Below are 27158 nucleotides of genomic sequence, written 5' to 3'. Positions count from 1 at the left end.
TGTGCAGTTTTCTTTTTGCAGTTCTTGCATTTCAGAGATAGATTGTACTGAATTATTGTGCATTGGGCTGGATCTTACTCATGTAGGAGTTAATTTTTTGTTCTTTCTAGTTTTAAAGGAAAAATAATAGGGTGAATTTATTATATCGAATCATATAACTTGATTTTAACGAGAAAAAAGCACATTTAACTAACTAGGTCACAATGTTACGTGATGTTATAACGAAAAAAACACGTTTAACTAGGTCACATTGCTACGTGATGTTATAATTGTAGCATGTATGTCTGTTTATTAATACTAGACTCTATGCCATGACATATCAATTTTGTTGTGCATTTTTGTCGTCCACTAATGCAAATGGATGTGTGACCGGTCATTTGAAAGGGAAGGGCATAAACCCACATGAAATTCTATATCCTTCAATGTACCATTCATTTGTAAATAGTGGGCCCATATAGGGTTGCTAGGCCCAAGTTCTTGTGTAGTCTTCTTTAGGTATTTTGAGCCTTGGGCTCCTACGCTACCAAATGAAAAATAAAACCTAAAAAAAAACCAAACCCGACCTGACCGTTATAAACCCCGTCACCGGCGAATGGCGCCGATACCAGCAAGGCCTGTCAATCCTTCCCACATATAAATCGGGTTTTCAATTTGCCGCTTCATTTGAAAAAACTTTTGCACAGAAACGTCTAACAGCTTCCTGAACACTCTTTCTCCATAGAAATGAGTTTGAATTCGTCTCTCTCTGCGGGATCGTCTGGCCAACGATCGAAACGAAGCTTCAATTCCAACTCTTCGAACCACTCCGCTAACAGTAACTCTAAGAAGAAGAAGACGACCAACCAGAAAACCCTAGGCGCATCTTGGGGCGCCAATTCTCACTCTTCCTCTCGCTCCTCCTTCAAGAAATCCCCATTCTCCGATTTCGGCAGGTACTTCTTTCACAAATTCTTAATTAGTGTTTGATCAGTACTATGGAAATTGGGAATTGGATGAGAAGAACAATAAGGCCTAGTTGTGTCTTTTTTTTTTTTTTTTTTCAAAATTTGAAAGTGTCTGTTTTTTGTCAAATTGAGTGCAGTTACATGGTAGAGAAGAACAGAAAACTCCATAATCAGTTTGATAGTGAAGCTTCGAGTTCTTCGCATAATGGTTTAAATACCGGGAAGAATATTTTTCGCGGGGTGTCTATATTTGTGGATGGTTACACGGTGCCTTCCAGTCAGGTTTGTTTGATTTCTGATGTTCACCTCTATTTGGCTGTTGAATCAATTGCCCGTAACATTAAGGTTGGCTAAAACTTAGCAGTGGAGAATGAATAATTTGAGGTTCCTTTTCTATTGATTTTCCTCAATGATTCTTAGCACCAAAGGGAGAGGAGTTGTTTCATGTGGGTTTTCTTGGTGGTGTTGATGATAAGCTGTTTCAGGAACTGCGAGGCTACATGCTGAACTATGGTGGAAGATATGAGAATTACTTTTCAAGACATCGTGTTACGCATATCATTTGCAGTAATCTTCCTGACAGTAAAGTAAAAAATTTGAGGTGCCTACTTTTTCCTTACTTTCAGATCAATAAAATCATGAAAATCAATTTCCTTTTTTGTTTTTCTCCATACCTTTACTCTCCAATAAGTTTGTTTTATAGTTCGTGATCCTAATACAGGTCTTTCAGTGGAGGGCTCCCAGTGGTGAAACCCTCCTGGGTTTTAGATTCAATTTCTGCTAACAAACACTTGAGTTGTAAGTTCGTGGGATTTGTTCTCTTCTCTCTCTCTTGTTCTGTCTTCTTATTCTTAAAGTTTTTATTTGGTCTTCTTTTAACAATGAGATTTAGGAGTCAGCTAAGCGTTACTACAAAATACCAACTAATTGGGGTTGTATCTTGATGCACGGCACAGTTATATTATTATTAAATGTATCAGAAAGTAAAGTGTGAGATTGGATTAGGGGTATTTGCTTGAGGGAATACTTTGTGTAGGAGCTCCTATCATGCTTGTTCAACCCCATTATTATTGGTCGTACTTTGATAATTTTTACTCATGGTCTTGTTTTTCGGTTTTTGAAGGATGGCATGAAGAATCACATGTATCTTATTTGTAAGGGATTTTAATTTTCTCACTGCAGGGGTTCCTTACCAACTTGACCAGCTTGCTTGTAACCAACCGAGGCTGTCAGCCTTCTTTGCTCCGAAAATAATCCCAGACTCTGGCGATGCTTTGAGAGATGCTGCTAATCAAGTAAAATATGAAAATGAGGATACATCTTTGGTGGAAGCCAGATTGGAAGATGCTGACGAATCTGAAGTGTGCAGGTCCACTGAACACAGATGGCAAATTAGTGGAGAATCTGATAACGTGATGTTTGAGAAAAACAATGAAGAATCTGGTCAGGAGCTACATATTAGTAGTGTAAAAGATTGTGAAATGAGAATAGTAGAAATGACTACTTCGGCTGCGGAAGATGATGGCAGTGTAAAAGATGAGCTTCAATATAGTACCCACCAAACATCTGCGTTAGCTAGCAGCTGCCGCTTGCCAACCTCTTCAAATGCTGGCTCTAATCAAAGTCATTCAACTCTTGGGGATCCCAATTTTGTGGAAAATTATTTCAAGGTACTGAACTAAAAAATAATTGTGTGCTCTCCTTTGCTAGTGCCAGATTTTTTCATCTTAATTGCTGCTGAACGAAATTCTCAATTTGACTCGATTAGTTTTTCTAAAGCAATGCCTTCCATTTTTTTTTCTTCTTACATTGTTGTTGCTGAGAAGGGTAAATACTTTTCTACTGATACTTCAGTTATATCTAGCAGTCCATGACTTATTGGCATACTCCTTGAATTGCTTTTCTAGAAATTTAGATTTTATCTGATCTTATGCCATTTTCAAAACCAATCACCCTCAAGGAGTTACCAATTGAAACTTTAAAGCTATCCTTTTGAAGGGAATCAAGGAAGTTGCGTATGATGGGTGTTTCAGGCTTTGTGATTGAGATGATACTAACGTATTTGCTCATACCGTTTGAGAGCAGAGAGCCTTCTGATGTTGAGTTATATCTGTCATATGGTTCTAGTGGATGTTGTCATATTTGTGAATGATTTGCATTTGGCTACTGTTTTGTTGTACTAATTATTAAGATACTTAGCTGCAGTCTTTCTTAATATCCTGTTGGAATTTGCTTTCCGCAGAGCTCAAGGCTGCACTTCATAGGAACATGGAGAAATAGGTATCGTAAGCGCTTTCCCAGATCTTCTAAAGGGTTTAAGAGAACAGAGCCTAATCTTAGTGCTTCTGCTAGTTCCACTGCCATTATACATATTGACATGGTACTCTTCAAATCCAAGGCTGTTAAACCTGAATTGTGATTGCTGTGTTCTTATACTAGTCTGGTAATTACAGGGTTTAGCTTAGTTTGATATGTCCTAGACACTGAACTATCAGGGGTCATGGTTAGTTTGAAATTACAGGGTCCCTGTTATTTCATTTAAGCACAAGGGCAGTTAATTATGGATTCATTAGAGTTTTAAAATTAATTGATTTTGGAATAATGTGCAATATAAATACCTTAGACTTGATGAAGTTTCTGAATAACTGAGAGTTTGAGTGAGATAATGCCAATATGCTCTTGTAGGACTGTTTTTTCGTGTCAGTGGTCATCAGGAAACGTTCTGAGTTGAAGGATAGGCCTGTAGCTGTATGCCATTCTGATAGTCCAAAGGGAACTGCTGAAATTTCATCTGCGAACTACCCTGCTCGAGATTATGGTTGGTTTTGGTGACAAGTCTTAGTAGCAGTGTTTTCTTTTTTCAATTTTATTTTGTCTTGGAAGCTTATATTCTGTATATAAAAGTTTTATTTCTAACTTCAGGAGTGAAGGCTGGGATGTTTGTTAGAAATGCCAAGGCTCTTTGTCCACACCTTGTCATTATTCCATATGATTTTGAAGCTTATGAGGAGGTAGGTTTCTGGAGCATCTCATTATTATACTTTGTATATTTCTCTGACAGGGATAACAAAAATTTTGTCCTTTGTTTCCTGTATTTTGCCATGTTGAGGAAATTTTATGAGCTATATGATCTGCTGTGCAGGTAGCTGATCAGTTCTATGACATCTTGCATAAGCACTCTAATAAAGTACAAGTATGCTTCTGGAAGTTTGTTATTTAAGTACTTCAAGTTTTTAGTTGCTTTCTTGTTAATATTGAAGTTGTTTAATTTAGGCAGTAAGCTGTGATGAAGCATTTTTAGATGTCACAGACGCAGAAGGGTTAGATCCTGAGGTGTTAGCTTCAACAGTAAGAAAAGAGATCTTTGAGACAACAGGATGCACTGCAAGTGCTGGCATATCCAGAAATATGCTCATGGCCCGTCTTGCCACTAGAACGGCTAAACCAGATGGTCAATGCTACATTTCTCCTGAAAAGGTATGATCTTTTTTGTGTCCTTTTGCATTGTCCTCTCTTGCTCAAATTTTGAACCAATGTAGACTTTTTTTCTTTGATTGTTATATGGATACTGTTGAAGAATATAAATTCCCAAATCGGAAATTTGACAAATAAAAATACAACATATAATTAATGGTGCTTATACATGCAGAAAAGGTGCTATTATCTTTTAGCCATAAATACTTCAAATGAAAATTTGAATGTATAGTATTTGGAATTCTGTTTTGTTTTAAACTCTCTTCGCATTTCAATACACTTCAATAAACTGGGAAAAGGTGATACAAGGCATGGATGTTTTGTATAAGTGAGGTTTCATTTTTTAGATCACCAGGGGATCCTTGGTTGACCTTTTTCACTAGAAGTTTATCTTGTTGGTATTTCCCTTCGGAAAATTTTTGTGTCTCTATTTGATTTGTTACCCATTCATGTCTTGGCATGCTTGTGCTGTTCTGTCTCATTTGATCATTATCTCCTGATTGATTTTGAGTACCTAGTGATTCTTGTAGTTTATTAGTGTTGTATCTCACTACCACGATGTAGTTATTTTTTTATTGTTTAAATCTGTAGGACTGAAGTCTGTAGACTCCTTGTCAATTTAAATTCCTGTATTAAACACACTGACACATTAGTCACAAACATATGAATGTTGCTATTTTTGTGAAAAGTAAGGATGACTTATGCACCTCATAATTCTAAGTTTTAACATTGACTTTTTTACTTGCTCAATGGACTTCTATATTGAATTTCAGTGACCATCCGTTTGTAATATGGACAACCCCTGGAATGTTTTTTTGCAGTATGCCTTATACTTACATTGTAGTTTTTGTACATCAGGTGGATGATTATTTACATCAACTTCCAATCAAAGAACTTCCCGGAATAGGATACACTTTAGAGGAGAAGTTGAAGAAGCAAAATGTTCAGACATGTGGACAGCTGCGTATGATTTCAAAGGTCTTTTTTATCTGGACCTTGATTTTCTTTCTTCATGCGTTGGGATAATTAAGTTATATTTCTACTTTGTTAGGAGTAATTTGCAATATATAATAATCAACTTTGCTAAGCGTGGGCAGATCATGATCTCCCAAATATCATTTGTTCCTAGAATGATCAGCTTATATTTATATATTTGTCAATCCCTAATTTGTAAGTTGACTGGATTTAGTTAAATTTCTGCTTAAAGTTTTGATTTGTAAGTAAATAAAATTCCATGGCAGTATTCGATTTCTGAAGGACAAAGCTACGAAAAAAAGAAGGGAGTGACAACATATAATGTTCTGTCATTTTAAGTGGACTAATAATGACTTCAGAATTAGTTGCTGAGTTATCTGTTAATGTGGTGTTAATCTGGTCTATTTCTTGAGATATCCTACTTGACAACACTTTCTGTTGGTTGAGGTTCATGGATCAGTCATAATTCAAATTTAACTTGTTGAAAAATAACTTGCAATTTGATTGTATTAACATTAGAGATGTTCATGTGTTCTTTGTGTCTTCTTTGATTATTCAGGACTCTCTTCAAAAGGACTTTGGAATGAAAACTGGGGAGATGTTGTGGAATCATAGTAGGGGCATAGATAATCGGCTAGTTGGGGTGATTCAGGTTTGGAAAAGAACATACCTTGGAGATCAACTGCTTACTTTCTACATTTATGTTTCATATGACCCTGTTTTCTTTCCAACTCTCCTCTTTTGCATTGAATTCCCCACTCCAGTTCTGCGAGAGCAATTTTTGTTCTAAGAGCTCGTTAACTTCATTTTTCTTTTTGTGTGTGTGTTTACCACCATTTTAGCATTGCTTACGTATGGTCTGTTGTGCAGGAAAGCAAGTCTATTGGTGCTGAAGTGAATTGGGGTGTGAGGTTCAAGGATTTGAAAGATGTCGGTAGTCTAATAAACTGTTAAAAAAATCTATAACATAACTTTTATATGTAGGCAGGTCAAGAGTTGACCTTTGAATTGTTTTCAGAGTCAGTACTTCCTCTCAAATCTTTGCAAGGAGGTTTCCTTGCGCTTGCAAGGATGTGGAGTGCTGGGGCGTACTTTTACCCTTAAGGTGTATTTCTTCTCTGAAGTTTTTTTAGTCAAATAAGGGTTGAGTGTGCATTGCTTATTAGGCCTCTTTCTTCATCTCTTTAATTGATTGGTGCATGTCAGTGATCTTGGGTGTTGTGAACTAAGTCTGACATTGTTCTACTTTATTTGATATATTGTTACAGATTAAAAAAAGAAGAAAAGATGCAGGGGAGCCAGTGAAGTATATGGGCCACGGAGACTGTGAAAACTTGAGCCACTCTGTCACGGTAGCGATATATACACGATTTACCCTATATAAATATACACAAATGTGCAAGTAGCTGGCACAAATGCATGTACACATAAGTTTTGTTGCATAATGTATCATTGTACTGCATTTGGGGCCCAAGATCAAAGTTTTGTTTCATATTAGGTTCCAGTTGCTACTGATGATGTGGAAGTGCTTCAGAGAATAGCAAAGCAGCTCTTTGGGTCTTTCTCTATAGGTAAATTTTCTTTTGGCTTACTTCAGAAAATATTTATGTTTTCATATAAATGGAATAAATCCAAAAATACATGTTACCAGTCTTGTAATGATGTTGAACCACTTCCTAGGAAAGGAAAGTCGAGAATTTCATGTATTTTATATAGTGTTTGATGTAGTCATCATAGTTGGTTGGTCTCTGGATATTTGTTTTCTACAATTATATATTATTTTGGCTGTCTTTTAAAGCATGACCTATTAGAGTTTTAATTAGATAGACCAGTTTTCTGAAACAACAAAGTATTTATGGCCATTAATTGGCAACGGCGGTGGTGGTGGACAAGGAATTATGCCATGACAAAGGCAGTGGAGATATATAAGCAGTCTGTGGTGATGGGTTTTAGGGGCAGATGATGATTTGCATGGCTATTATAACAGCTACAGAATTCAGACAAAAGAAAAAAAAATTCAGCGGTGGGGGAAGTCTCGTTTGGAAATATGGTGGTGATCTGAATAAGTAATGCAATTATGCTGATGGTTGAGTAGGTGGTGGGTTGTTACTGTAGGTTTTTATTTATTTATTTATTAATTTTAATTTTAATTTATTCTATAATCATATAGCATGTTCAAGTTCCTTTCTGTTGCTGTTGGAAATTTTTATCTCGAGTTTAGCTACTAGTAGGGAATGATATCTATGTAGAAGTAACTTATAACTTCATTTCAACCTTTTGATTACTTGTACATAGATGTTAAGGACATTCGGGGCATTGGCTTGCAAGTTTCCAAGCTTGAGAATGCAGATACTTCAAAGCAAGGTGCAGGTCACATTACTCTGAAAAGTTCACTTAAGCTGTATTCAATATATTGCTGTTTGTTTGCAATTAAGTCATTTCAGACATAAATTTTATATGTTGCCGCTTCGGCTAGACAGGAAGTAATCTATATTATTTATTATTATCTTCTTGACCTCTCTCTGGGGTCAACTTCTTCACTAATATTTTTGGTTCGAAGGATTTGGAAAAAATTCTTTGAAATCATGGCTCATGCCTGCCTCAAGGAGTAGAGAAGAGCAATCTAATTTTCATTCTGTAGCTGGGGAGAGGGTGAATGTAGGTAATATATATGTATATATATATATTTATTGTTACAGTTTATTCTTGACTTCTTTTGTTTTGATATTAGTATAAAAAACTACTTTTTTGAATTAAAATTTGTACAGCTTTCACAGTGGATCATCTTACAGATTGTGAGGATCGGAGAACCGATGGAACTTCAGGCCAGTTATGTGATGATTCACTTGGTGTTCAAACTCCAGTAGGCAATCATCAGTCTAGTGGTGAACCTACTCTGAACCAGGTTTCAGCACCACCGCCTTTATGTCATCTTGATTTGGGAGTTATTGAGTGCCTTCCTCCAGAAATATTTACAGAACTAAATGGAATCTATGGCGGGGTGTTAGTTGATTTTGTTGCTAAAAATAAACGAGAAAATACCAGTGCTACTGTGTCACATAAACAAGCAAATGGTAATATTTTTTTCCTTACCCGTCTATTCATAGCAGATCCTATTTATATTTCCTCTAGTCCTGATGGACATGTTGGTTTTATCTACTTAGGTGCAAGGAATGGGGGTGGGAGACCTCTCTTTAATGATGTGGTCCCTGGGAATGAAATAGCAGTAGAAAACGAGGTAAATTTTCCCACTTATGCTCTTTCTTCTGGAGTTATGTTTTGCCAATGCTTCGTGTATTCAGTCAGTACCTAAAATCAGAATTATGTGAAACAAAACCTTCTTCAATTTCTGGAATTTCAAATTAACTAGAAGTTAACTTTTTCTTTTACAGCCTCGCAGTTCCTTGTGTGTACACTCTTTTGCTCAATTTCCATAGTAATAGCCTAAGGTGATACGGCTGTATTTGTGATGCAGCTTTAAGTTCAGATAAAATTCTCACCTTGTTTTGGAAAGTACTAAATCATTAAAAAAATTAATCTAAGAATCTCTGCATTTTTTTTGTCATTTTCTTCTTCTGTTGCAATTGTTAAATAAAGATTCAGTTGGTCTATCTTATTCTTAGGTGATCTATGCTCCTTGTTTCAGTGCCTACGCTCTTATTCCAGAAAAGGATTTTGCTATTGAAACTTTGCTGTTCTCATTGTCTGAAAATGAAAATACTATTATACATCTGTGTTTTGGATAGTTTTACATTACTGGTATGTCTCCTTGTGTGATACAGCAATCAGTTGTGGAAAAACAAGCAATTCCTTCTTCTGTGGGAGAGTCCTCTCATGTGGCAGTTTCCACATCAGGTCCTGGAAACACTGATATCATGCCTTCATCTTTAAGTCAAGTAGATACCTCAGTGTTGCAACAATTGCCTGAAGAACTGAGAGTTGACATACTTGAGCAGCTTCCTGCGCACAGGAGACATGACGTATCTTCAAGTGCTGCGTTGGGCCCTCTTGTAGAAAAGCCTATCGAATCATTAGATGTGAGTAATGGGGATCATTCTGGACCAAGTGATCCTGCTTTGAACCACACACTTTGGATTGGAAACCCTCCTGGGTGGGTTGATGAGTTCAAATCCAGCAAGTGCATGGTATTAAATGTTCTTGCTGAGATGTATTACAAATCAGGGTCAAGTGGAAATTTATCTGCAATTCTGCGAAATACTATTTTGGAATCTCATTATCCTCTGGATTCAAGTTCTGACAGTTGGATTGAAGCTGTATACAGCTTCTCTGACCTTCTCAGGCAATATATTAAGTCAAAGATTGACTCAGATATTGAAGAGATCTATGTTTGTTTTCGTCTTCTTAAAAGGTAAATATAGATGCCAGTTGAGATCATCGTTGCTCACCCCCCCACCCCACCCCTCCCCTCTCTCTCTCTCACGTGTTCACGCACATTTTCATAATCCAAGCAAAAACTCTCACCTTACCTTTGGGAGGTACTTTTGCCTTCCAAACCATAGAAGTGCATAAAAGAGAAAGGCGTGGGTTGTCAAGCAATTTCCTTGTAAAAGATGAACTCTGGATGACATGAATTCTTCTATTGCTTTGCTTATTTTACAAAGAGGCTAGAATAATGCTTCAACGGAGGAAAATATGTGTTCCTTCCCTCTCTCCTTTCTTTTCTTCTTTGCCTCATCCTTTGCATGCTCCATGATTATTACTGTTTTAGTGTTTGATGGATCCTTTTCTCTGAACTATGGCCATCTTTAAAAAGCGCTATTTACATTGGAATGATACCCCACAGGATGCATTTCATGTTTAGGCTGTGTATTTGCGATATGTTCACTCTTATATTTTTGCATTTATCACTATAAATTTATTGGAATTTATCTATTGTATCAGGTTTACAATGAATTCAAAATTTTTCTTACAAGTATACAACAATGTCTTTCCTTATCTTCAGGTGAGTAGTTATTATTATCAGAATCAAAATTCTCAAGACCTTTTTCCTATTACAGTTAGAGTATCTTAAATACAGCCTTTGTCTAAGTAAGAGCATCTGCATATATAGGTAACCATTTTTTCTATGATGGATACTAAGCCTGCCTTCTCAATAGGATCTTTTGGTTTGCTATAATTCTCTCTCTCTCTCTCTCTCTCTCTCTCTCTCTCTCTCTCACAAATAATCCATCAAACTGATAAGATTCTCTCTAAAGGTTTGTTAGTTAAAATTTTCATTTTGGTTGCAATGACATGCACCATCTTCTACATGCTTTTATCGGGCTGTATTTGAGGTATGAACAAACCATTAGTAAAAGAACCTTTTAACTCATTAAATGGAAAAACCATGAGGATAACAAAGCCAGACTCTGTGCTCTATCCCACTGCATTAGCGAACATTTCATTTCAAGGGATCTTGTATTATATGAATGAAATTACAACTACAGTTTAAATATGACGAGGCACTATTTTCAAGTTTTGATCTTGCCCACCCGTGTTCTGCTCAGTCTTCCTCATGGTTTTCTTGATTTTATCTTTTAGGCATCTGTCACTGAGAGCTATGGCGGAAACTTGCACATTTAGCTAGAGTTGTGCTTCTTGTCATTTGCCTTCACTTAGTGTGCTGATTTTTACATCTAAAGGGCCTAAGATACCATTTCTGAGCAAGGTGTACCTTGAGATCATAACTTCAATTTCCAGAAGTTGTGTGTTCACATTCGGGTTCCATCAATGTAGGTGAGATTTTGTTCATGTTGGCTTTAAGGCTTGAGTAATATGTATCTAGGGTTTTCACGTAATGATTCATGTTCTTGAGTTTATTATGCATTCATTCTTTCAGGTCTAAGCTGTCTGATCAATTTGAGTATGCTGCATATGACCTTGCTAACTTACGTGTGATCACAACAGGATGTACTTATGGAGTAAACATTCTTCCCATTCTATATTAAATTTTGTGAACTCATCTATTTTCTTGCTAGGTTATAGCTTAACAAAAGTTCAGTTCTTGTCTCAGGTTTTCATCAGTGAAAAAATGAAAGAAAAGAAATGGCCATAAACTGAAGATGATATATTTGATTCTTTTGGATGCTAATATAAGAGATGAATTTGACAAGGATAAGATTCTCAACTCCCATTAGACATGGGAGGTGATAAGCTTTCCTGGCTGTGCAGAGAGGTTTGTTAACTTTCTGCCATGGTTTTGTCCTTAGTCTGCATCCATGTGTGAAATAATGTTTATATATATGTGGATTTCGACTGAAAATTCGGTCAGTACCAAGAGCAACCTGAGAATCAATGTCAAATGAGGTTCAGGGGAGTGCCAGAGAGATTCCAGTTAGGGATTTGTAGCAAATTCATGAAAATCCAGACGGCACCTGGATCTAGTAGAACACAGTTGAGATGTGCGTTTCGGACTCTATATCTCCATGTTTGTTCAGGTCCGCCCAGAAGGTTTGCCCAGAAGGTTTGTTTGAAAGTTGGAACTTAGGGGTAGCATTGCTTCAACATGAGCATAAAATCCTATATGTCAGAGTTACTTCCTTCTAGAATCAAGACCTGTACATTACGGGTAGTCGAATACTATCTGAAAGTACATGCATCGAGAGGTCATACCCAGGTTTTACATTACACTCTCCCATTTATTGTAAAATTGTATTAAAAATGACTGAATAATACAAAGGAAAAAAATGTCATACAAAGTTGCAAGTATATACTCTCTCTCTCTCTCTCTCTCTCATGCATTTCAAGTTGAATATCTTATAAGTTTTGCTTTCACAAATTCACATTGTGAAGTGCAATAAGCCCATACTTTATACTCGTTTTCGAAATGAAGTTAAAATTATCTTTTGGTTGCCTTTGTTTTGTCAATATACTATTTCAATTTTTGGATATGTTTGACTTTTTTGGTAAATATGAACATGTTGAAAAAGCAACAAGTCAGCCCAACGGAAAGGAAACTGCGGACAGAGGGAAGTAAAAAGTTGGTCGAACTTTGAGATTTGCTCCTCTTTAGGTCAATTTTTGGATATGTTTGACCTTTTTGGTAAATATGAACATGTTGAAAAAGCAACAAGTCAGCCCAACGGAAAGGAAAATGCAGACAGAGGGAAGTAAAAAGTTGGTCGAACTTTGAGATTTGCTCCTCTTTAGGCCAAAATGGTTGAATGGTTTGTGGTCCTAAGACCTCGTGTCATAGAATGTTTTGCATTACAAAAGATTATTAAAAGTTTCGGTCCTCAGTGACGCAGAGTTTGTTGCCACCCAAATGGAATCACCTTTCAACGTCGAAACATATTCATACGTTGCCTGGTAAGCAATGTGTTCACTTTGCAGGAACAACATTATAATATTACAGGCGCAGGCTCTTCAAATTTTGAAGACCTTAAAGTCGGCAGATGATATTAAAGTTAGAAATAATTCAGATTTATGGTGAGAGTAAATATAAAAACGAGGAATGCGAGCTCCGTATTCTCTATACTTTTTTTCTTCTTATTTTTATTGTGCAGTATTGTATGATGATAACGACGGTTCATTTTTTAGGTCATTATAAGAATTAATCGTGCAAAAATGTTGACCAAAATTGGAAATAGATGAGCCATTCTTTTACAGTGTGATAGTTTAGTGTTTAACCAAAATACTAGGGTTGTCCATTTATTTGATAACAATTAGATGACTAAAATAATTTTCGATTTAGTTTATTTTTTTGTAGATCTATAAAAGGATGGCCTAAAAGATAGATGATTCTGATCATAAAACCACATTACAAGATGAGAACGAGATATGAATAACTAAAACATTAGTATCATTTAGCTTAGTATCCAAATTTTAAGATTACAACTGAGCATGTAGTAAATGACATAATGAGTCCCTTCATATTTTTTTTTTCTTTCAAATTGAAAATAAAAATGAAAAAATTGAGAGTTGAACTATGGATATATGTATATGCGCAGTAGCTGGGGATAAGAGATGGTTGAATTAGGACTTTGTGGCATTGACAAAAAGATTAATTGGACTTTCATCAACTCAAGCTATTTTAAAATTATGTAATGTGGACTCTGGAAAAAATGTGAATTTGAGCAGTCAGTGAGAGAGTCTGAAACCACAATCAACGACGTCAAAAGTTGGATGTTGTTTTGAGACCAATTCAATCTTTTACTTAATCCATTGTTTATGCTGGCACATGTTCCTGACTCATAAGAATTCTCATGCTTGATATTTTTTTCTTCTTACATTTATTTGTATATGGCGGTCTTCTTCTTCTTTGATTTTCAATATTGTACCAATTGCTGAATAGTAAGTGCATATAGTTGATTTTGCAGGGTCCAAAGCATTACCAAGTTAGTGTTGCTTTGAACATTTTTCTCAGACTTTGTTGTCAAAAGACTTGACAAAATAGTAGATTATAAAAAAGTTGTGGCTTTTCAAATAATCCCAATTTAAAAAAGACAGCCTTTTTTTTTTTTTAAATTTTATTTTATGGGTAATGCATGATGTTGTAATCATCTCACCTAAAAGTATTGGCAAATAGTTAAAAGGGATAATTACAGTGTCATGCATACCGTTTAACATCAGAAAATGGTGTTTCAAATTTATAGGGAGCTACATAAGTTGCCTGTGAATTTGAAACTGCATTTGACCACAGCCCAAAACGTGTTATAAATTTTGGACTTTGAGTTACTTTAATAAAATGAAGACTGAGTGTCACTAAATCAAATAATTATTGACGTCCTGATTTAAATTAAACAAAAAAGCTATCTAATCCGTAACATAGCATATAAAAGAACGCCATACATGTCCAAATGAATGTCTTAAAAAGAAAGACCAGGATATAGAAAAATGTCTAAAAAATTAAACAAGTTGGGCATTAATAGTGAGTAGGCGAGGAAAGACGATTCTTTCCATATCTATTGTGATCGAGTCAGAAAAGGGCAACCAAAATATTAGAATTAATATGCATATCCTTATTTATAATACAAGAAATTCCACCAACCTTAACTGTAATGTTGGCCCAACGATTGACTAATTCTTATTTCAACATTTCAAATTTGGAACAACTTCAATATAGTCAAGGCCTGAGGTTTACATTTTCAAACTCCAGACTCATAAAACTCAAAAAACACAACCCTTGCCCACAATACCAAGTCAATGAACAAAAATCAAAGCTTCTTCCCTAAGCTCCCACGTACGTACCTCTCTCTCTCTCTCTCTCTCTCTCTCTCTCTCTCTCTCTCTCTCTCTCTCTCTAATCTCTATATATAAGAAATTAAGTAAGCTATCTCCTATTCATCCCAACATTCTTTAAGCCTCCTGCCTGATCAAAGCGAAGCTTTGCAGGAACTGTATTGAAAATGACATCTCATTCTTCTACTCTTGTTTTGGCTTTCAATGCCATTTCCATGATCATCTTCTTCCTCTTGCTCTCTTACTCTCTACAAGTTGAGGCTTCAAGACCTCTTGGAGGCTCCACTTTTGAGTCCATCAAGAATTCAATTATAGCACAAGCTTACTCTGGGCCAAGCCGCAGGGGAAGTGGCCACTGATCGACATGGAGGCTATTATTTCTGCTTAATACACACAAAAATGGGAGATTTTCTTGAAGGAGCCAAGCTTAGAGGCTGAGGAAACCTTTGCATAAGAGGTGGCATTAGACGTAGTCACAGCCTTGGTTCCTCATATCTCTAACACAAACACTACAGATTTTATTTTATTTTCAATTTCTGTTGTTTTTTGGCCAGTGGAAATGACTGGCCACAAAATAGAAATATACATTTTATGTTCATTCATATTTGTAAATTGGTTTAGTTCCGAGTCTTTTGATACACATCAATAGCGTTTTTTTCCCCGGTCAAACACCAATGTAATATTAGTTAAACCTTTTTAATTCTCTTTTTCTTGGCTTGGTATGAATGGTTCGCTTCATGCCAAGGTATAAAATTCAGACACTTAGCACATGTTTATGATGAGATTTTTGACATGATCTCGTGCCATGTCGGATCTTGTTTGCGTTGCTAATACAAAATAAAGCAATATGGAATATTTAAATGACACGAAATTGAGTATGAAATATTTGGGATGAAGTAGATAAATCACCATACATATAACTTATTACTGTTTTGAAGTCAAAATAACTCGATATTATGTTTGTGTTTTTGTTCTTGTTGTAGTAAGTATCAGAGTTACCTTGAATTCTTTGGCCATCGGAGATAGGGTTGGGTGTGTTAAGAACCCATAAGTAGAACATGCCCGTAAAAATTGACTTATAAGGAAAGGGTACCTTCTGGTATACTATTTTTCTAATATGTGATCTTAAGTCCTAACAGGGTAAAGTGAACCACCCTTCGACCTTATTTGGTAAGAAGTGCATACCAGGGTATATAATATGTAGAGGGAAAGCAATATTAAGAGAGAGAGAGAGAGAGAGAGAGAGAGAGAGAGAGAGAGAGAGAGAGGGCGAAAACTAAAAATAAAGTTTGGATTTTGTGGGGTTTAGGCCCATAATTAACCCTGATTAGTAGGCCCATGTTGGGTCAGATGATTCACAAGTGGGCTATACACTTGGGTAAATTATTATGATCCAATCTAGATGAAAGATAATGATGATATCTTAATGACCTTTAATAGTAATCTTCCTGACAAATACATATAACTGCTTAAAAGCAGTCCATACAAACATGGTTATTATGCATATTTTGGTACTTTAAGGTTAATGGTCTAGTCCAGAGCAGTGGACCAACTTCAACGGCCATAATAATTCGACGGCATGGACCATGCATGATGCCTGCAACTTGCTATTAGGAGGAGTCAGTAACCTTATTGCATACATGAATATCAAATACAGATAACGGAGTTGTGGTTAAGAACCGAAGAAAACAAAGAGATTAGAAAGAAAAAAATATAGAAAAGTCAAGCAGTAATTTGAGATAGAGTTCTAAATAAATCTGCACATAGAGGCTCTAGAGCCGTATGCAAAACCTAAACTAGCTCCAAACTCACTGATCAGTATTATTACAAACACACACACTACGGGTATGGCTGCTGCTCGTTTTCTCTTTTCTTTCATGCTCGCCTCTCTCCTTGCCCTAGCATCCTTGCATGGGGCTCATGCTGTCCACTACGCCGTCGTTAACCGGGCTCCAAACACCTCAGGCGGTATGCGCTTCAAAAATGAGCTGGGTGTGAACTACACCCAGCAAAAAATGGGAAACGCCACAAATTTCATTTGGAACCTCTTCAATGAAACTACACCGGCAGATAGAAAGAACGTGAAAAACGTAAGCTTGTTTGTGGATAACATCCCTGGCATTGCGCATGTCATCAACAATGAGATTCATGTTGGGGCTAAATACATTGAGGTATAAACTTTTGGTGATATCTTTCATATATTTATGGTATTACTTTCGATTCAATTTTTCTTAGAGTTAATATTTACACTCTATAAAAATCATTGTGCACTCACTTTTAATGTCAATTTAGTTAATGAACAATGAGATCACTGAACTATGAGAAGTTCATGATGACTTTTTTAGAGCGCACGTGAATAAAAACTCTACATGATAGCTTCATGTTTTGTTGATATTTAACCGATTTCAATATTTCCGTATTTTTTAACCTCATACTGTTGCTGTCATATTTGATACCTTGTATCCAGAGCATACCGGGTGACATAAAAACAGAGTTCAATGGGGTACTTTACCATGAGATGACACATATATGGCAGAGTCATGCAAATCATCAAGCTCCAAATGGATTGATAGAAGGGATTGCAGACTTTGTGAGGTTGAAGGCAAATTATGTGCCCCATAGGTGGGCGAAACCGGGTGAAGGTCTAAGTTGGAAGCAAGGTTCTTCAGTGACTGCAAGGTTCCTGGACTATTGCAATGGTCTTCATCAACAACAAGGGTTTGTGGCTCAACTGAACAAGAAGATGAGAGATGGCTATAGTGACAGCTTCTTTCACGAGCTGCTTGGGAAGACAGTTGATCAACTGTGGACCGACTACAAAGCTAAATTTGCAAACTAATTAAGCATGTGCACTAGAGTTATTAATGTTATGAAAGTCTAGCTCTAATACGAACAAATAAGATGTGGGTTTTGTATCCACAGTTGGACTAAAATAAATTAGATAAAAACAAAGTCCAAATAATTAGTAGAAAAATAGTACAAATACAACTACGAGTAAGCCAAAGACTAGTTGTTTGCATATTTGTGAGAGTAAATTATATTGTTGATGCATATATGTTTGATGTTTAATTCCTCGATAACTCTCCATCAGCAGATGTAGATGTAATATCATGAACCTGGAATTTGGACTAGAATATACTTCCGAAATATGGGAGGAAAAAAAATAGCTTTATGTGGTGTGGTGGGTTTTAAATCTTTTGTTCTTGGAGGTTTTTCTATTTGTTTGTTTGTTTTTTTCAGTACAAGCGATAGTTTAAATTACAGAAGAGGCATGAGGGTTTCTCACACATATACTCAAGATGTCATGAGAGTTAGAATCTAAAATTTCTATAGTCTGTAAATTAAGACTATTTTCCATTGTACTAAACTCCGTTGACTTATGTTTGTTTTGTATATAAATACATTCCGCAGAAAAAATCGAATTATGACTAATCATAATAAAATAATTAAAATAGACCAAGTTATCAAAATTATTAATAACCAGCTGGGTCAAGTCGGCAGAAAGGAAAAAAAAAAAAAAAACCCCCGAGTCCAAGTCAAGGTCAATGATAGCTGCCCAACGTATTAAAGCCTCTCCATAATTACCAAGAAAAATCAAAGAAAAATTAGCTTTTAGGAATAAGAAAGACATATGGTTGGAATTTTTGGATTGATTGAGGAAATTTGAAGCAAATATAGATTCTGTTAAGATTTGTATTTACTTTAAGGCTTAATATAAAAAAAAACGTCCTTAAAGTTTATGAAACTATAAGATTGCATCATTATTATTTTTTTGTGTCATTTGTGGTCCTTAAGGTTAGTATGTGTGCTTACAAATGGTCATTGCTGTCAAGTTCCGTTAAAAACTCTGTTAGTTTGTTGACGTGACATATATATATATATATATATATATATAAATGTCCCTGAGGTTTTTTGTGTCATTCGTGATCCTCGAAGTTAATATATATGTTCAAAAATGGTCCCTACGAAATTTTTTTATTTTTTCATTTAAAATTCATAAAACCTCAGATTTTTTTTTTTAATTTTATGATTTTAAATTATTTAAAAATATATATTGTATTTTAAATACACGTGACACTATATTATTAGAGATGTGAGCTCCACATATATGCTACATGAGCAAACTAAGAGAGTTTTTTTAATTTAGAAATGAAAAACCAAAATTTTATGCACCAAAATATTATTTATGAATTTTAAATTTTAAATAATTAATATATATATATATATATATATACAGTCCTGATCTCTTGGACCCCTGTAGTCCAAGAGATTTATGGTCACTCATCGTTGGATGTAAATTCAACGGTTGACTTGAATCGGGTAATAATCATTTTATGTCATATTGCATTTATATATATCATTTTGAACCATTGGATTAATATCCAACGGTGGGTGACCACAATCTCTTGGACTCCTGTGGTCCAAGAGACCGGGACTGTATATATATATATATATATGCAACGTCAGCAAATAAATGGAGTTTTTGACGGAACCTGACGGCATGGACTATTTGTGAGCACACATATTAACCTTGAGGACCACGAATGACAAAAAAAAAAAAAAAACAATAAGGATGCAATATGATAGTTTCGTAAACCTTAGAGACGTTTTGTGATATTAAGCCTTAAATTAAATATAAATCTTGACAGAATCCATATTTGCTTCAAACTTCCTTAATCGATCCAAAAATTCCAACAATATGCCTTTCTTCTTTTCCTAGCGCTAAGGTTGGGCATCAAAACAAGAAAATAGATACCGAACCCAAACCGTGCCAATCTTGTTTGATGTTGCACAGTAAATGGTATGATACCATTTCTGTTTGACATGACACCGGTTCCATATTTCTCATCTCGTTTGGTGTCATACTGTACCGAATAGTATCCATCTTCTTTATTATTTTTTTTTTCCTATTCTCTCTCTTTCTTTCCTTTTATTTAATATTTCCCCATCTCTTTTTTTACTCTCTCTCTCTTTATTATTTTCCTTCTTCTTCCTCGCTGTTTCTTTCTTCCCAGCCTCCCCCGCGACTCCATCCCCATCCACCTTCACCATTTTTTCCCTTTCTTTATTCTTCTTCTTCTTCTCTCTCTCATTGTTCTTCTCTTTTCTCCCTTCCCCATCACTTTCTTTCTCCATTACTTATCTTCTTCTTTTTTCTCTCACCTTTCTCTTTCTCTGTTTCTCTGTTTATTTTTGTCCTCTCTTTCATCTCAGTTTTTTTTAAGATTAAAGTAAATATTGTGGTTTAAAAAAAACAAAACACAAAGAGGAAGACTTGATTTAGTATGATGAAGATACAGTGGAGAGACTTTCTAAAATTGAGAGGAAAGTCCCAACCTACGACACGACAAAAGATCAAAAATTCAAGCCGCGATTGGAGATAATGTTCTATGTAAACCTGTTCATAGAGTCAAATGACAACATTTAAATTGGTTGAATTTTAAAACGATATTGTGTAAATAGATAAAATTAAAATCTCTTGACCCAATTTGATGATGACCCCAAATCTTAATGGCGTCAAATATGGTTTAGCCCAAAACGAAAGCTGGATCTTAAGAAAAGCATTCATATGTATATGAATGCATGGGCCATAAATTTTGTACAATTAATAAGAACCGTTTCTAGAACAAGAAGAAGAAGACTTGTTTCAATGTTTTAGTATGACGAGGATGTAGTGGAGAGACTTTCTAAAATCTGAGAGGAAAGTCACAACCCTAGGACACGGCAAAAAATTGAACAGTCAAAGCAGTGATTGTAAATAGAGTTCTATATAAACCTGCCAATGACAATTTTCTGTTACAAAACCTAAACTAGCTAGCTCCAAATTCACTCACTGTTATTACAAACACTATGGCTGCTGGCTTTCTCTCTTTTTTCATCCTTGCCTCTTTCCTTGCCCTAGCTTCCTTGCATGGGGGCCATGCTGTCCAATTTGTTGTCGAAAACCGGGCCCCGAACACCCCCGGCGGTATCCGCTTTACAAATGAGCTCGGGGTGGACTACACCCAGCAAACAATGGGAACCGCCACAGATTTCATTTGGAACCTCTTCGCGGAAACTACACCGGCAGATAGAAGGGACGTGCAACGCGTGAGCTTGTTTGTGGAAGACATCGATGGCATTGCATTTTCCAGCAACAATGAGATTCATGTCGGGGCTAAATACATTGAGGTAAACTTTTGTTAATGTTTTTCATATATTTATGGTATTACTTTTTAAATTTAATTTTTTTATAGTTTATTATTTACACTCCATAAAGTCATCATGCGCTCATTTTTGTTAGCGATTGTTGATATTTTAAACCGATATTAATATTTCTGTATTTTGTTTAACCTCATATTGTTATTGTCGTATAATATTTGATACCTTGTGTCCAGGGCATACAGGGTGATATCAAGACAGATTTCAATGGGGTACTTTACCATGAGATGACACATTCATGGCAGTGGAATGGACAGGGTCAAGCTCCTGTTGGATTGATAGAAGGGATTGCAGACTTTGTGAGGTTGAAGGCGGATTATGTGCCCAATGGATGGGTAAAGTCGGGTGAAGGTCAAAGGTGGGATGAAGGTTATTCAGTGACTGCAAGGTTCCTGGACTATTGCAATGATCTTCAACAAGGGTTTGTGGCTGAACTGAACAAGAAGATGAGAGATGGCTACAGTGACAACTTCTTTCAGGAGCTGCTTGGGAAGACAGTTGATCAACTGTGGACCGACTACAAAGCTAAATTTGCAAACTAATAGTTATTAATGTTATGAAAGTCTAGTTCCAACGTTGGATTAAAATAAATTAGATAAATGAAAAAAACACTCCAAATAATTAGTAGAATAATAGTCTATTGGTTATGTTGTTTGCGAATTTGTGAGAGTAAAATTATATTGTTGTTGCATTATTATTGGAAAAGTTTTCATTATTTAGACAGCTGTTATTTTTTATTTTTTTTTGTTAATGCTAAAATATAACATGTACTTTTATTTTAATTATCACATTATTTTCATATTGCTGACTTGCATATATATATGTTTGATGTTTAATTCCTCGATCACTCTCCATCAGCAGATGTAGATGTAATATCATGTACCTGGAATTTGGACTATAATATACTAATAAAAAAAAAAGCTTTATGTAGTGTGGTGGGTTTTAAATCTTTTGTTCACGGAGGGTTTTTTATTTGTTTGTTTGTTTTTTTAGTACAGGCGATTGTTTAAATTATATAAGAGGAGTGGAGGTTTCTCACACATACATAACCAAGTTGTCATGAGAGTTGGAAACTAAGACCTCTATAATCTACAAATTTAGGCTATTTTTTACTATGCTAGAACCCCTTGACTTATGTTTGTTTTGTATTAAGATCTACATATGACCATCAAGTTATCAAAATTATCAATAACCAGCTGGGTTAAGTCGGCAGAAAGAAAAATAAACACCGAGTCCAAGTCAAGGTCAATGATAGCTGTCCTACATATTAAAGCCTTACCAAGAAAAATCGAAGAAAAAATTTGTTTGGTGGATATAGCAATCCACTCCATCCAACTCCATCATTATCATTAGACGCAACTCCGACCCTAATTTTGTTTGATAGCCTCAATCCACCAGATTCAAGTGGGTAGTTTTACTGAAATTGAAGGAGGCTCAAGTGGGCAATTTCTCTGCCATGGAGGGGGTTTGTTAACTCTAAAAAATTTAAATTTATTTATTTATTTTGGATTTTAAAGTTTTTTAATAGCTAAAATTACTAAAATTCCATGTCATGCCATGTCGCACACTTAAGGGTTTTGTGGATGAAAATAGACGCACTTTCTGTAATTTTTAAAGATTCTAGGAGTTAAGTGAGAAAATTTCAATTTCAATAGATAAAGTGAGACTAAACGCCCGTTCCATGAGATAAAACAATCATTAAGCCTTGAAGAGTAGGTAAGGTGAGGATTTGCTATAAAAAAGAATAGTTGCATGTATGCATGCTCAATTTTAAAAAGTTGATTGTATCGTAGTTTACCGCACATAACATTATAGTTACCATGTGCAAATGCAGGAAACAAACAAAGTGTCCTTACTTGGGAGATTTTATTTCATGGGTCATGTCATGAAGGCTCTCTCTTTAAATTCATGCCATTGAAATAAAAAAAAATTATTTAAAAAATAAATAAAAGACTCGGCTGAGAATGAGATGATGATGATGATGACGAATCTTTATGATATGAAAGTAGGTCGGCCATTCCTCCAATATTTAAGATGATCACATTCATTCCTCCAAAAAAAAAAAGAGGCACATCTGGGGCCAACGGCTTCTCTGGTTATTTGATCAATTTCAAGTTGTAACTCTTGACATGAACACATGGAGCTCAACTTAGGAATTCGAAATTAAATCTCAAGGATAATGTTTGTTGATCAACACGTGCCCAAAACAAACCGATAATTATTTTATTTTATATTCTAACAAGTCTTTTGAGTAATTAAGGTTTTAAGACCTGAACATGACCACAAAAGAAATGTGACTCTACAATCAGGCGTATAACTTGCAGGGCGCAGCATGAATGATCAAGCTGCAACAGAAACATTGCCGTCGAGCAATCGTGTATTTCCACCAACTAAATTGATGGATTATCAAAAGTCAGGAAAATAGTTGGTCCCTTTAATATTATGGGTAACAAGAATTGAAATTACAAGTAAAAATTGTATTTTATGTGTGAATTTTGAACAACAAAATGGACCAATCACCAAGAAATTTCCCACTTTTCAGGTTAAGTTCAAATCTCATGAATGAGAGTTTGTTTTATAGCATTATAGTTAGGCTCCTATATAAACCAAGAGCAAAATAGTACATTCTACAGAACCCAAAAGCAAAAAATCATTTTACTTTCAAAAACTATGGTTCGCAGTATTTATGTCCTTTGCTTCATAACACTAGCAGCAGGCCTTGTCCATGGCGCCTATGACATGGAATACTTTGTCAACGACGTCACCTCGGGGATCCATAACCAGGACCGTTTCGAACAAGAAATCGGAGTCAACTACTGCATGAAAACATTAATCTCCGCCACCGAGTTCATATGGGATTTGTTCCAGCAAAGCACTCCCGAGGATAGAAAGAGCGTGCAGAATATCACCTTGACCATTGAAGACATGAAGGGAGAGGCTTATACAAATACAAGCAACAATGAGATCCACGTAAGTGCTGGGTACATTCTAAGCTACCCAGCAGCGGATGTGGAGGGACAGAGAAACGAAATGAACGGTGTGATTTACCATCAGTTAACACATGTATGGCAATGGAATGGGAATGGACAGGCCCCGAGGGGTTTGGTTGAAGGAATTGCAGATTACGTGAGGATGAAGTCAGGGTTTATACCTAGTCAGTGGGCCCAGCCGGGAGTTGGGGATAGGTGGGACCAGGGCTATGATGTCACTGCTAGGTTTTTGGAGTATTTGGAGAGTTTGAGAAATGGGTTTGTGACAGAATTGAACAAGAAGATGAGGCTTGGTTATAGCGATGATGATTTTGTTCAGCTGCTGGGGAAGAATGTTGGTCAGCTTTGGACTGAGTACAAGCTCAGGTATGCAAAACGTTGAAAGGTGACCGATACTAGTCAGAAATTAGAGGCCTGCACACCTAATTAAGGGCTGATTTAAGTGAATAAAATGTTGTAATCTTAGTCCGTTAGATAAATAAATTGTGCTGACCCTGAATCTTTGTTTTCTTTTTGTCTGCTTTTTATTGGTTTTTCTGTTTGTTTTTTTGCATTAGGTAATTCAAATTTAAAGTGACAAACGTCCTAACTAAACCAATTACAACAAATGATGACTAGCTAGGCATAAATAATATAAACTAACATGGACCATGTGGACTGGTAAGAAGGGAATAAGGAAAGTTTGAGTGGTTAAGAATAGGAGAAGAGGGAATTTAAAAACAGATGAGACAAACAAAAAATTAACTTGATCTTTATTATTTGCTACACGCAACGCAACCACGGGGGAAAAATAGTGGTACATCACTCTCTCTCTCTCTCTCTCTCTCTCTCTCTCTCTCTCTCTCTCTATATATATATATATATATATATATAAACCATAGAGCAATAGCACATTTTGCACAAAACCCAGAAGCAAAAACCAAAGCTTAACTTAATCTCACAAAATATGGCTCATATTTTCTTCCTTTCCTTCCTCCTAACACTAGCAACTGCCCTTCATGGTAACCATGCAGTCGACTACGTCGTCACCAACAAGGCCGGAGTAAGCCCGGGAGGGGTCCGCTTCGACACCGACATCGGAGCCAAGTACAGCAGGCAAACCTTAATCTCCGCCACCGGTTTCATCTGGAGGGTGTTCCAGCAAAACACAGCCGCTGATAGAAAGAGTGTACAAAAGGTCACTTTGATCATTGATAACATAACCGGGGTTGCATATGCTAGCAACAATGAAATCCACGTCAGCGCTGGCTATATAGCTGGTTACTCAGGCGATGTGAAGAGAGAGATCAGCGGTGTGCTTTATCATGAGTCAACGCACGTGTGGCAGTGGAATGGAAATGGTCAAGCTCCTGGGGGTTTGATTGAAGGAATTGCTGATTACGTGAGGCTGAAGGCAGGGTTTGTGCCAAGCCACTGGGTTCAGCCAGGGCAAGGGAATAGGTGGGACCAGGGCTATGATGTTACTGCTAGGTTTTTGGACTATTTGAATGGTCGGAGAAGTGGGTTTGTGGCAGAACTCAATAAGAAATTGAGGAGCGGTTATAGTGCCAAGTATTTTGTTGATTTGCTGGGGAAGAATGTTGATCAGCTTTGGAGTGATTACAAGGCCAAGTACGCACAAAATTAAAAGCTGGTCTAGTTGATTTAAGTGAATAAAATGTTGTACGAGTCTATTAGAGAAATAAATTGTCTCGATATTATCTATATAATAAGTAACATTATTTTATTTTAATCGATGTGCATGCATTAAGAGACTATTAAATTTTTGTCATAATCTGATAACGTAACGTGCCGAAAACTATCTAACAAAAGAAACATTACTCTTCATAATATTATTCTTACTCAGAATTTTATTAGCCAATTTATAGGATTCTGCTGGTTGATTATCTCAGAACCTGGGATACTTAGCCACAGGGCTTATATGCTTGAGCCAAAGAATAGTGCTATAATGTTTCGAAAATCTGATCAATTTGCCGTTTGTCCTCTGCTTATGATAACTTACCTCAAAGCTACTGCCCAAATTGTTTTTTGGAGCCTTATCTTTTAACATTAATTATGAATCACTAAAGTATTTTTTGTTAGGTAAGTCTCCATAGACTCTATTAAATTATAATCAAGTTTCAATAGACATATGCCGTTGGACAGTCGTTATTTTCCACCAACGAAAAACTGAACGGTTCCAGGATGACATGAACTCTCATTGGGCCTCAATTTTTTCCACGACAAATGAAAGAACAAATCCATTTCAAATATCACATATCTGCATTAGGTCTTGCAAAAAGTTACTTCTTGTCTTCACACCACTAGCAATAATAATAATTAAGCATGCAACTAAGTCAAAAAAAAAAAAAAAAAAAAAACTCACTAGGAAGACGCCTTATCACTTCATCATATTATGAGTGGAATAATATTCCCAACAGACACGCACTTATATTATCTCTACCATAAAATCTACACGTACTTATGGCTAAACTCAAGTCATCATTATTTCAGAGTCTATAAAGAAAAAAAAATATCCATTTATAATTATAAGGGTTAAATATCTTTTTGATCACTGGGTTTTGCACGAAAATTTAATTTGGTCATTGAGAAATTTTTTTTAGCCAAATTAGTCACTGTGTTTTCCAAATTTTACAATTTATAGACATTCTATTATCTTCCGTTAAATGCAGTTATTATTTTTATTTTTTTACGAAGCACGTTTAATCTTCTTCCTCTAACTCAAGGAGTAAGGGTATATTGTGTTATTAGTGTTTAACAAATTGGGGAAAATCATGGGTTGAAATTGGAATTGTGAGGAAAACAAATAAAAATAAAAACTGCACTTAAGTGAAGATAAATGAATGTTTATAAATTGTAAGCTTAGGAAAACATGATGATCAATTTGACTAAATTTTTTTTCAATGACCAAATAGAATTTTCATATAAAACCTAGTGACCAAAAAGGTATTTAACCCTAATTATAATACATAAACTCAAATCATCATTTCACATGGACAATAACAACTCACTCAAAGCACACAAGTGGGGTATATATATTATATAAAAGAACCAGAAGAGCCATGTTTTTATTTGATACGATCGGGCCATTAGGATTGAGTTACAAGGGTTTAGAGTATTATCCCAGAGTTGGACCTAACTGCCACAACCTATTTCAGTAATATCTTAATACTTCTCCAAAGTCACCAAGGCTTGATCCATTGGCAGGTTCTAGATCGGACCGCCTGCGCTGAAAGTTTCAAAGCTTCGGTGGGCTGCAAGCCTTTGACGAGGCTGACTTTTTGGCTCTGATAACCCTTGGGTCAACTATGGTATGATCCAATCTGGATGAAAGATAATGACGATTCTCCAAAGTTACCAAGGCTTGATCCATTATTGCTTTTTATGAGCCGGC

At 35.9% G+C, this 27158-nt stretch overlaps 5 protein-coding genes across 11 annotated transcripts; all 5 read left to right on the top strand.

Annotated features, from left to right (window-relative positions):
• The first annotated feature begins 552 nt into the window (after positions 1-552).
• Positions 553-12101, top strand: LOC117636790 (DNA repair protein REV1). Of its 7 annotated transcripts, none has more exons than XM_034371462.1 (25): positions 553-932; positions 1082-1226; positions 1430-1545; positions 1666-1742; positions 2127-2614; positions 3187-3324; positions 3630-3762; positions 3867-3955; positions 4087-4137; positions 4218-4421; positions 5277-5396; positions 5953-6045; positions 6264-6323; positions 6412-6498; positions 6662-6745; positions 6892-6964; positions 7689-7757; positions 7954-8055; positions 8186-8467; positions 8558-8631; positions 9176-9762; positions 10296-10356; positions 10935-11129; positions 11233-11314; positions 11395-12101. In XM_034371462.1, exons 1-23 carry the CDS (start codon positions 724-726, stop codon positions 10974-10976), a joined length of 3384 nt encoding a protein of 1127 aa, XP_034227353.1. In that variant the 5' UTR covers positions 553-723; the 3' UTR covers positions 10977-11129; positions 11233-11314; positions 11395-12101. The 7 variants fall into 7 exon arrangements, with proteins under 7 accessions (XP_034227353.1, XP_034227351.1, XP_034227349.1 ...); XM_034371460.1 differs by having other exon boundaries at positions 8162-8467; positions 10935-11125; XM_034371458.1 differs by having other exon boundaries at positions 8162-8467.
• A 4349-nt stretch (positions 12102-16450) lies between these two features.
• Positions 16451-17489, top strand: LOC117638720. Its single transcript, XM_034373814.1, has 2 exons — positions 16451-16744; positions 17041-17489. Exons 1-2 carry the CDS (start codon positions 16451-16453, stop codon positions 17410-17412), a joined length of 666 nt encoding a protein of 221 aa, XP_034229705.1. The 3' UTR covers positions 17413-17489.
• Positions 17490-20423: 2934 nt separating this feature from the next.
• LOC117638702 lies at positions 20424-21316 on the top strand. The gene is made up of 2 exons (XM_034373795.1): positions 20424-20744; positions 20951-21316. The coding sequence occupies exons 1-2, from the start codon at positions 20424-20426 to the stop codon at positions 21314-21316; spliced, it is 687 nt and encodes a 228-aa protein (XP_034229686.1).
• A 2128-nt stretch (positions 21317-23444) lies between these two features.
• LOC117638521 lies at positions 23445-24146 on the top strand. The gene has a single exon (XM_034373631.1). The coding sequence runs from the start codon at positions 23445-23447 to the stop codon at positions 24144-24146; it is 702 nt and encodes a 233-aa protein (XP_034229522.1).
• Positions 24147-24710: 564 nt separating this feature from the next.
• Positions 24711-25391, top strand: LOC117638519. Its single transcript, XM_034373630.1, has one exon. The coding sequence runs from the start codon at positions 24711-24713 to the stop codon at positions 25389-25391; it is 681 nt and encodes a 226-aa protein (XP_034229521.1).
• Positions 25392-27158: the final 1767 nt, after the last annotated feature.

Source organism: Prunus dulcis, chromosome 8 (assembly GCF_902201215.1).
Source record: "Prunus dulcis chromosome 8, ALMONDv2, whole genome shotgun sequence".
NCBI classification, from domain to species: Eukaryota; Viridiplantae; Streptophyta; class Magnoliopsida; order Rosales; family Rosaceae; genus Prunus; species Prunus dulcis.
The sequence above is the reverse complement of the archived record's forward strand: the minus strand, read 5'-3'. Positions and strand labels throughout refer to the sequence as shown.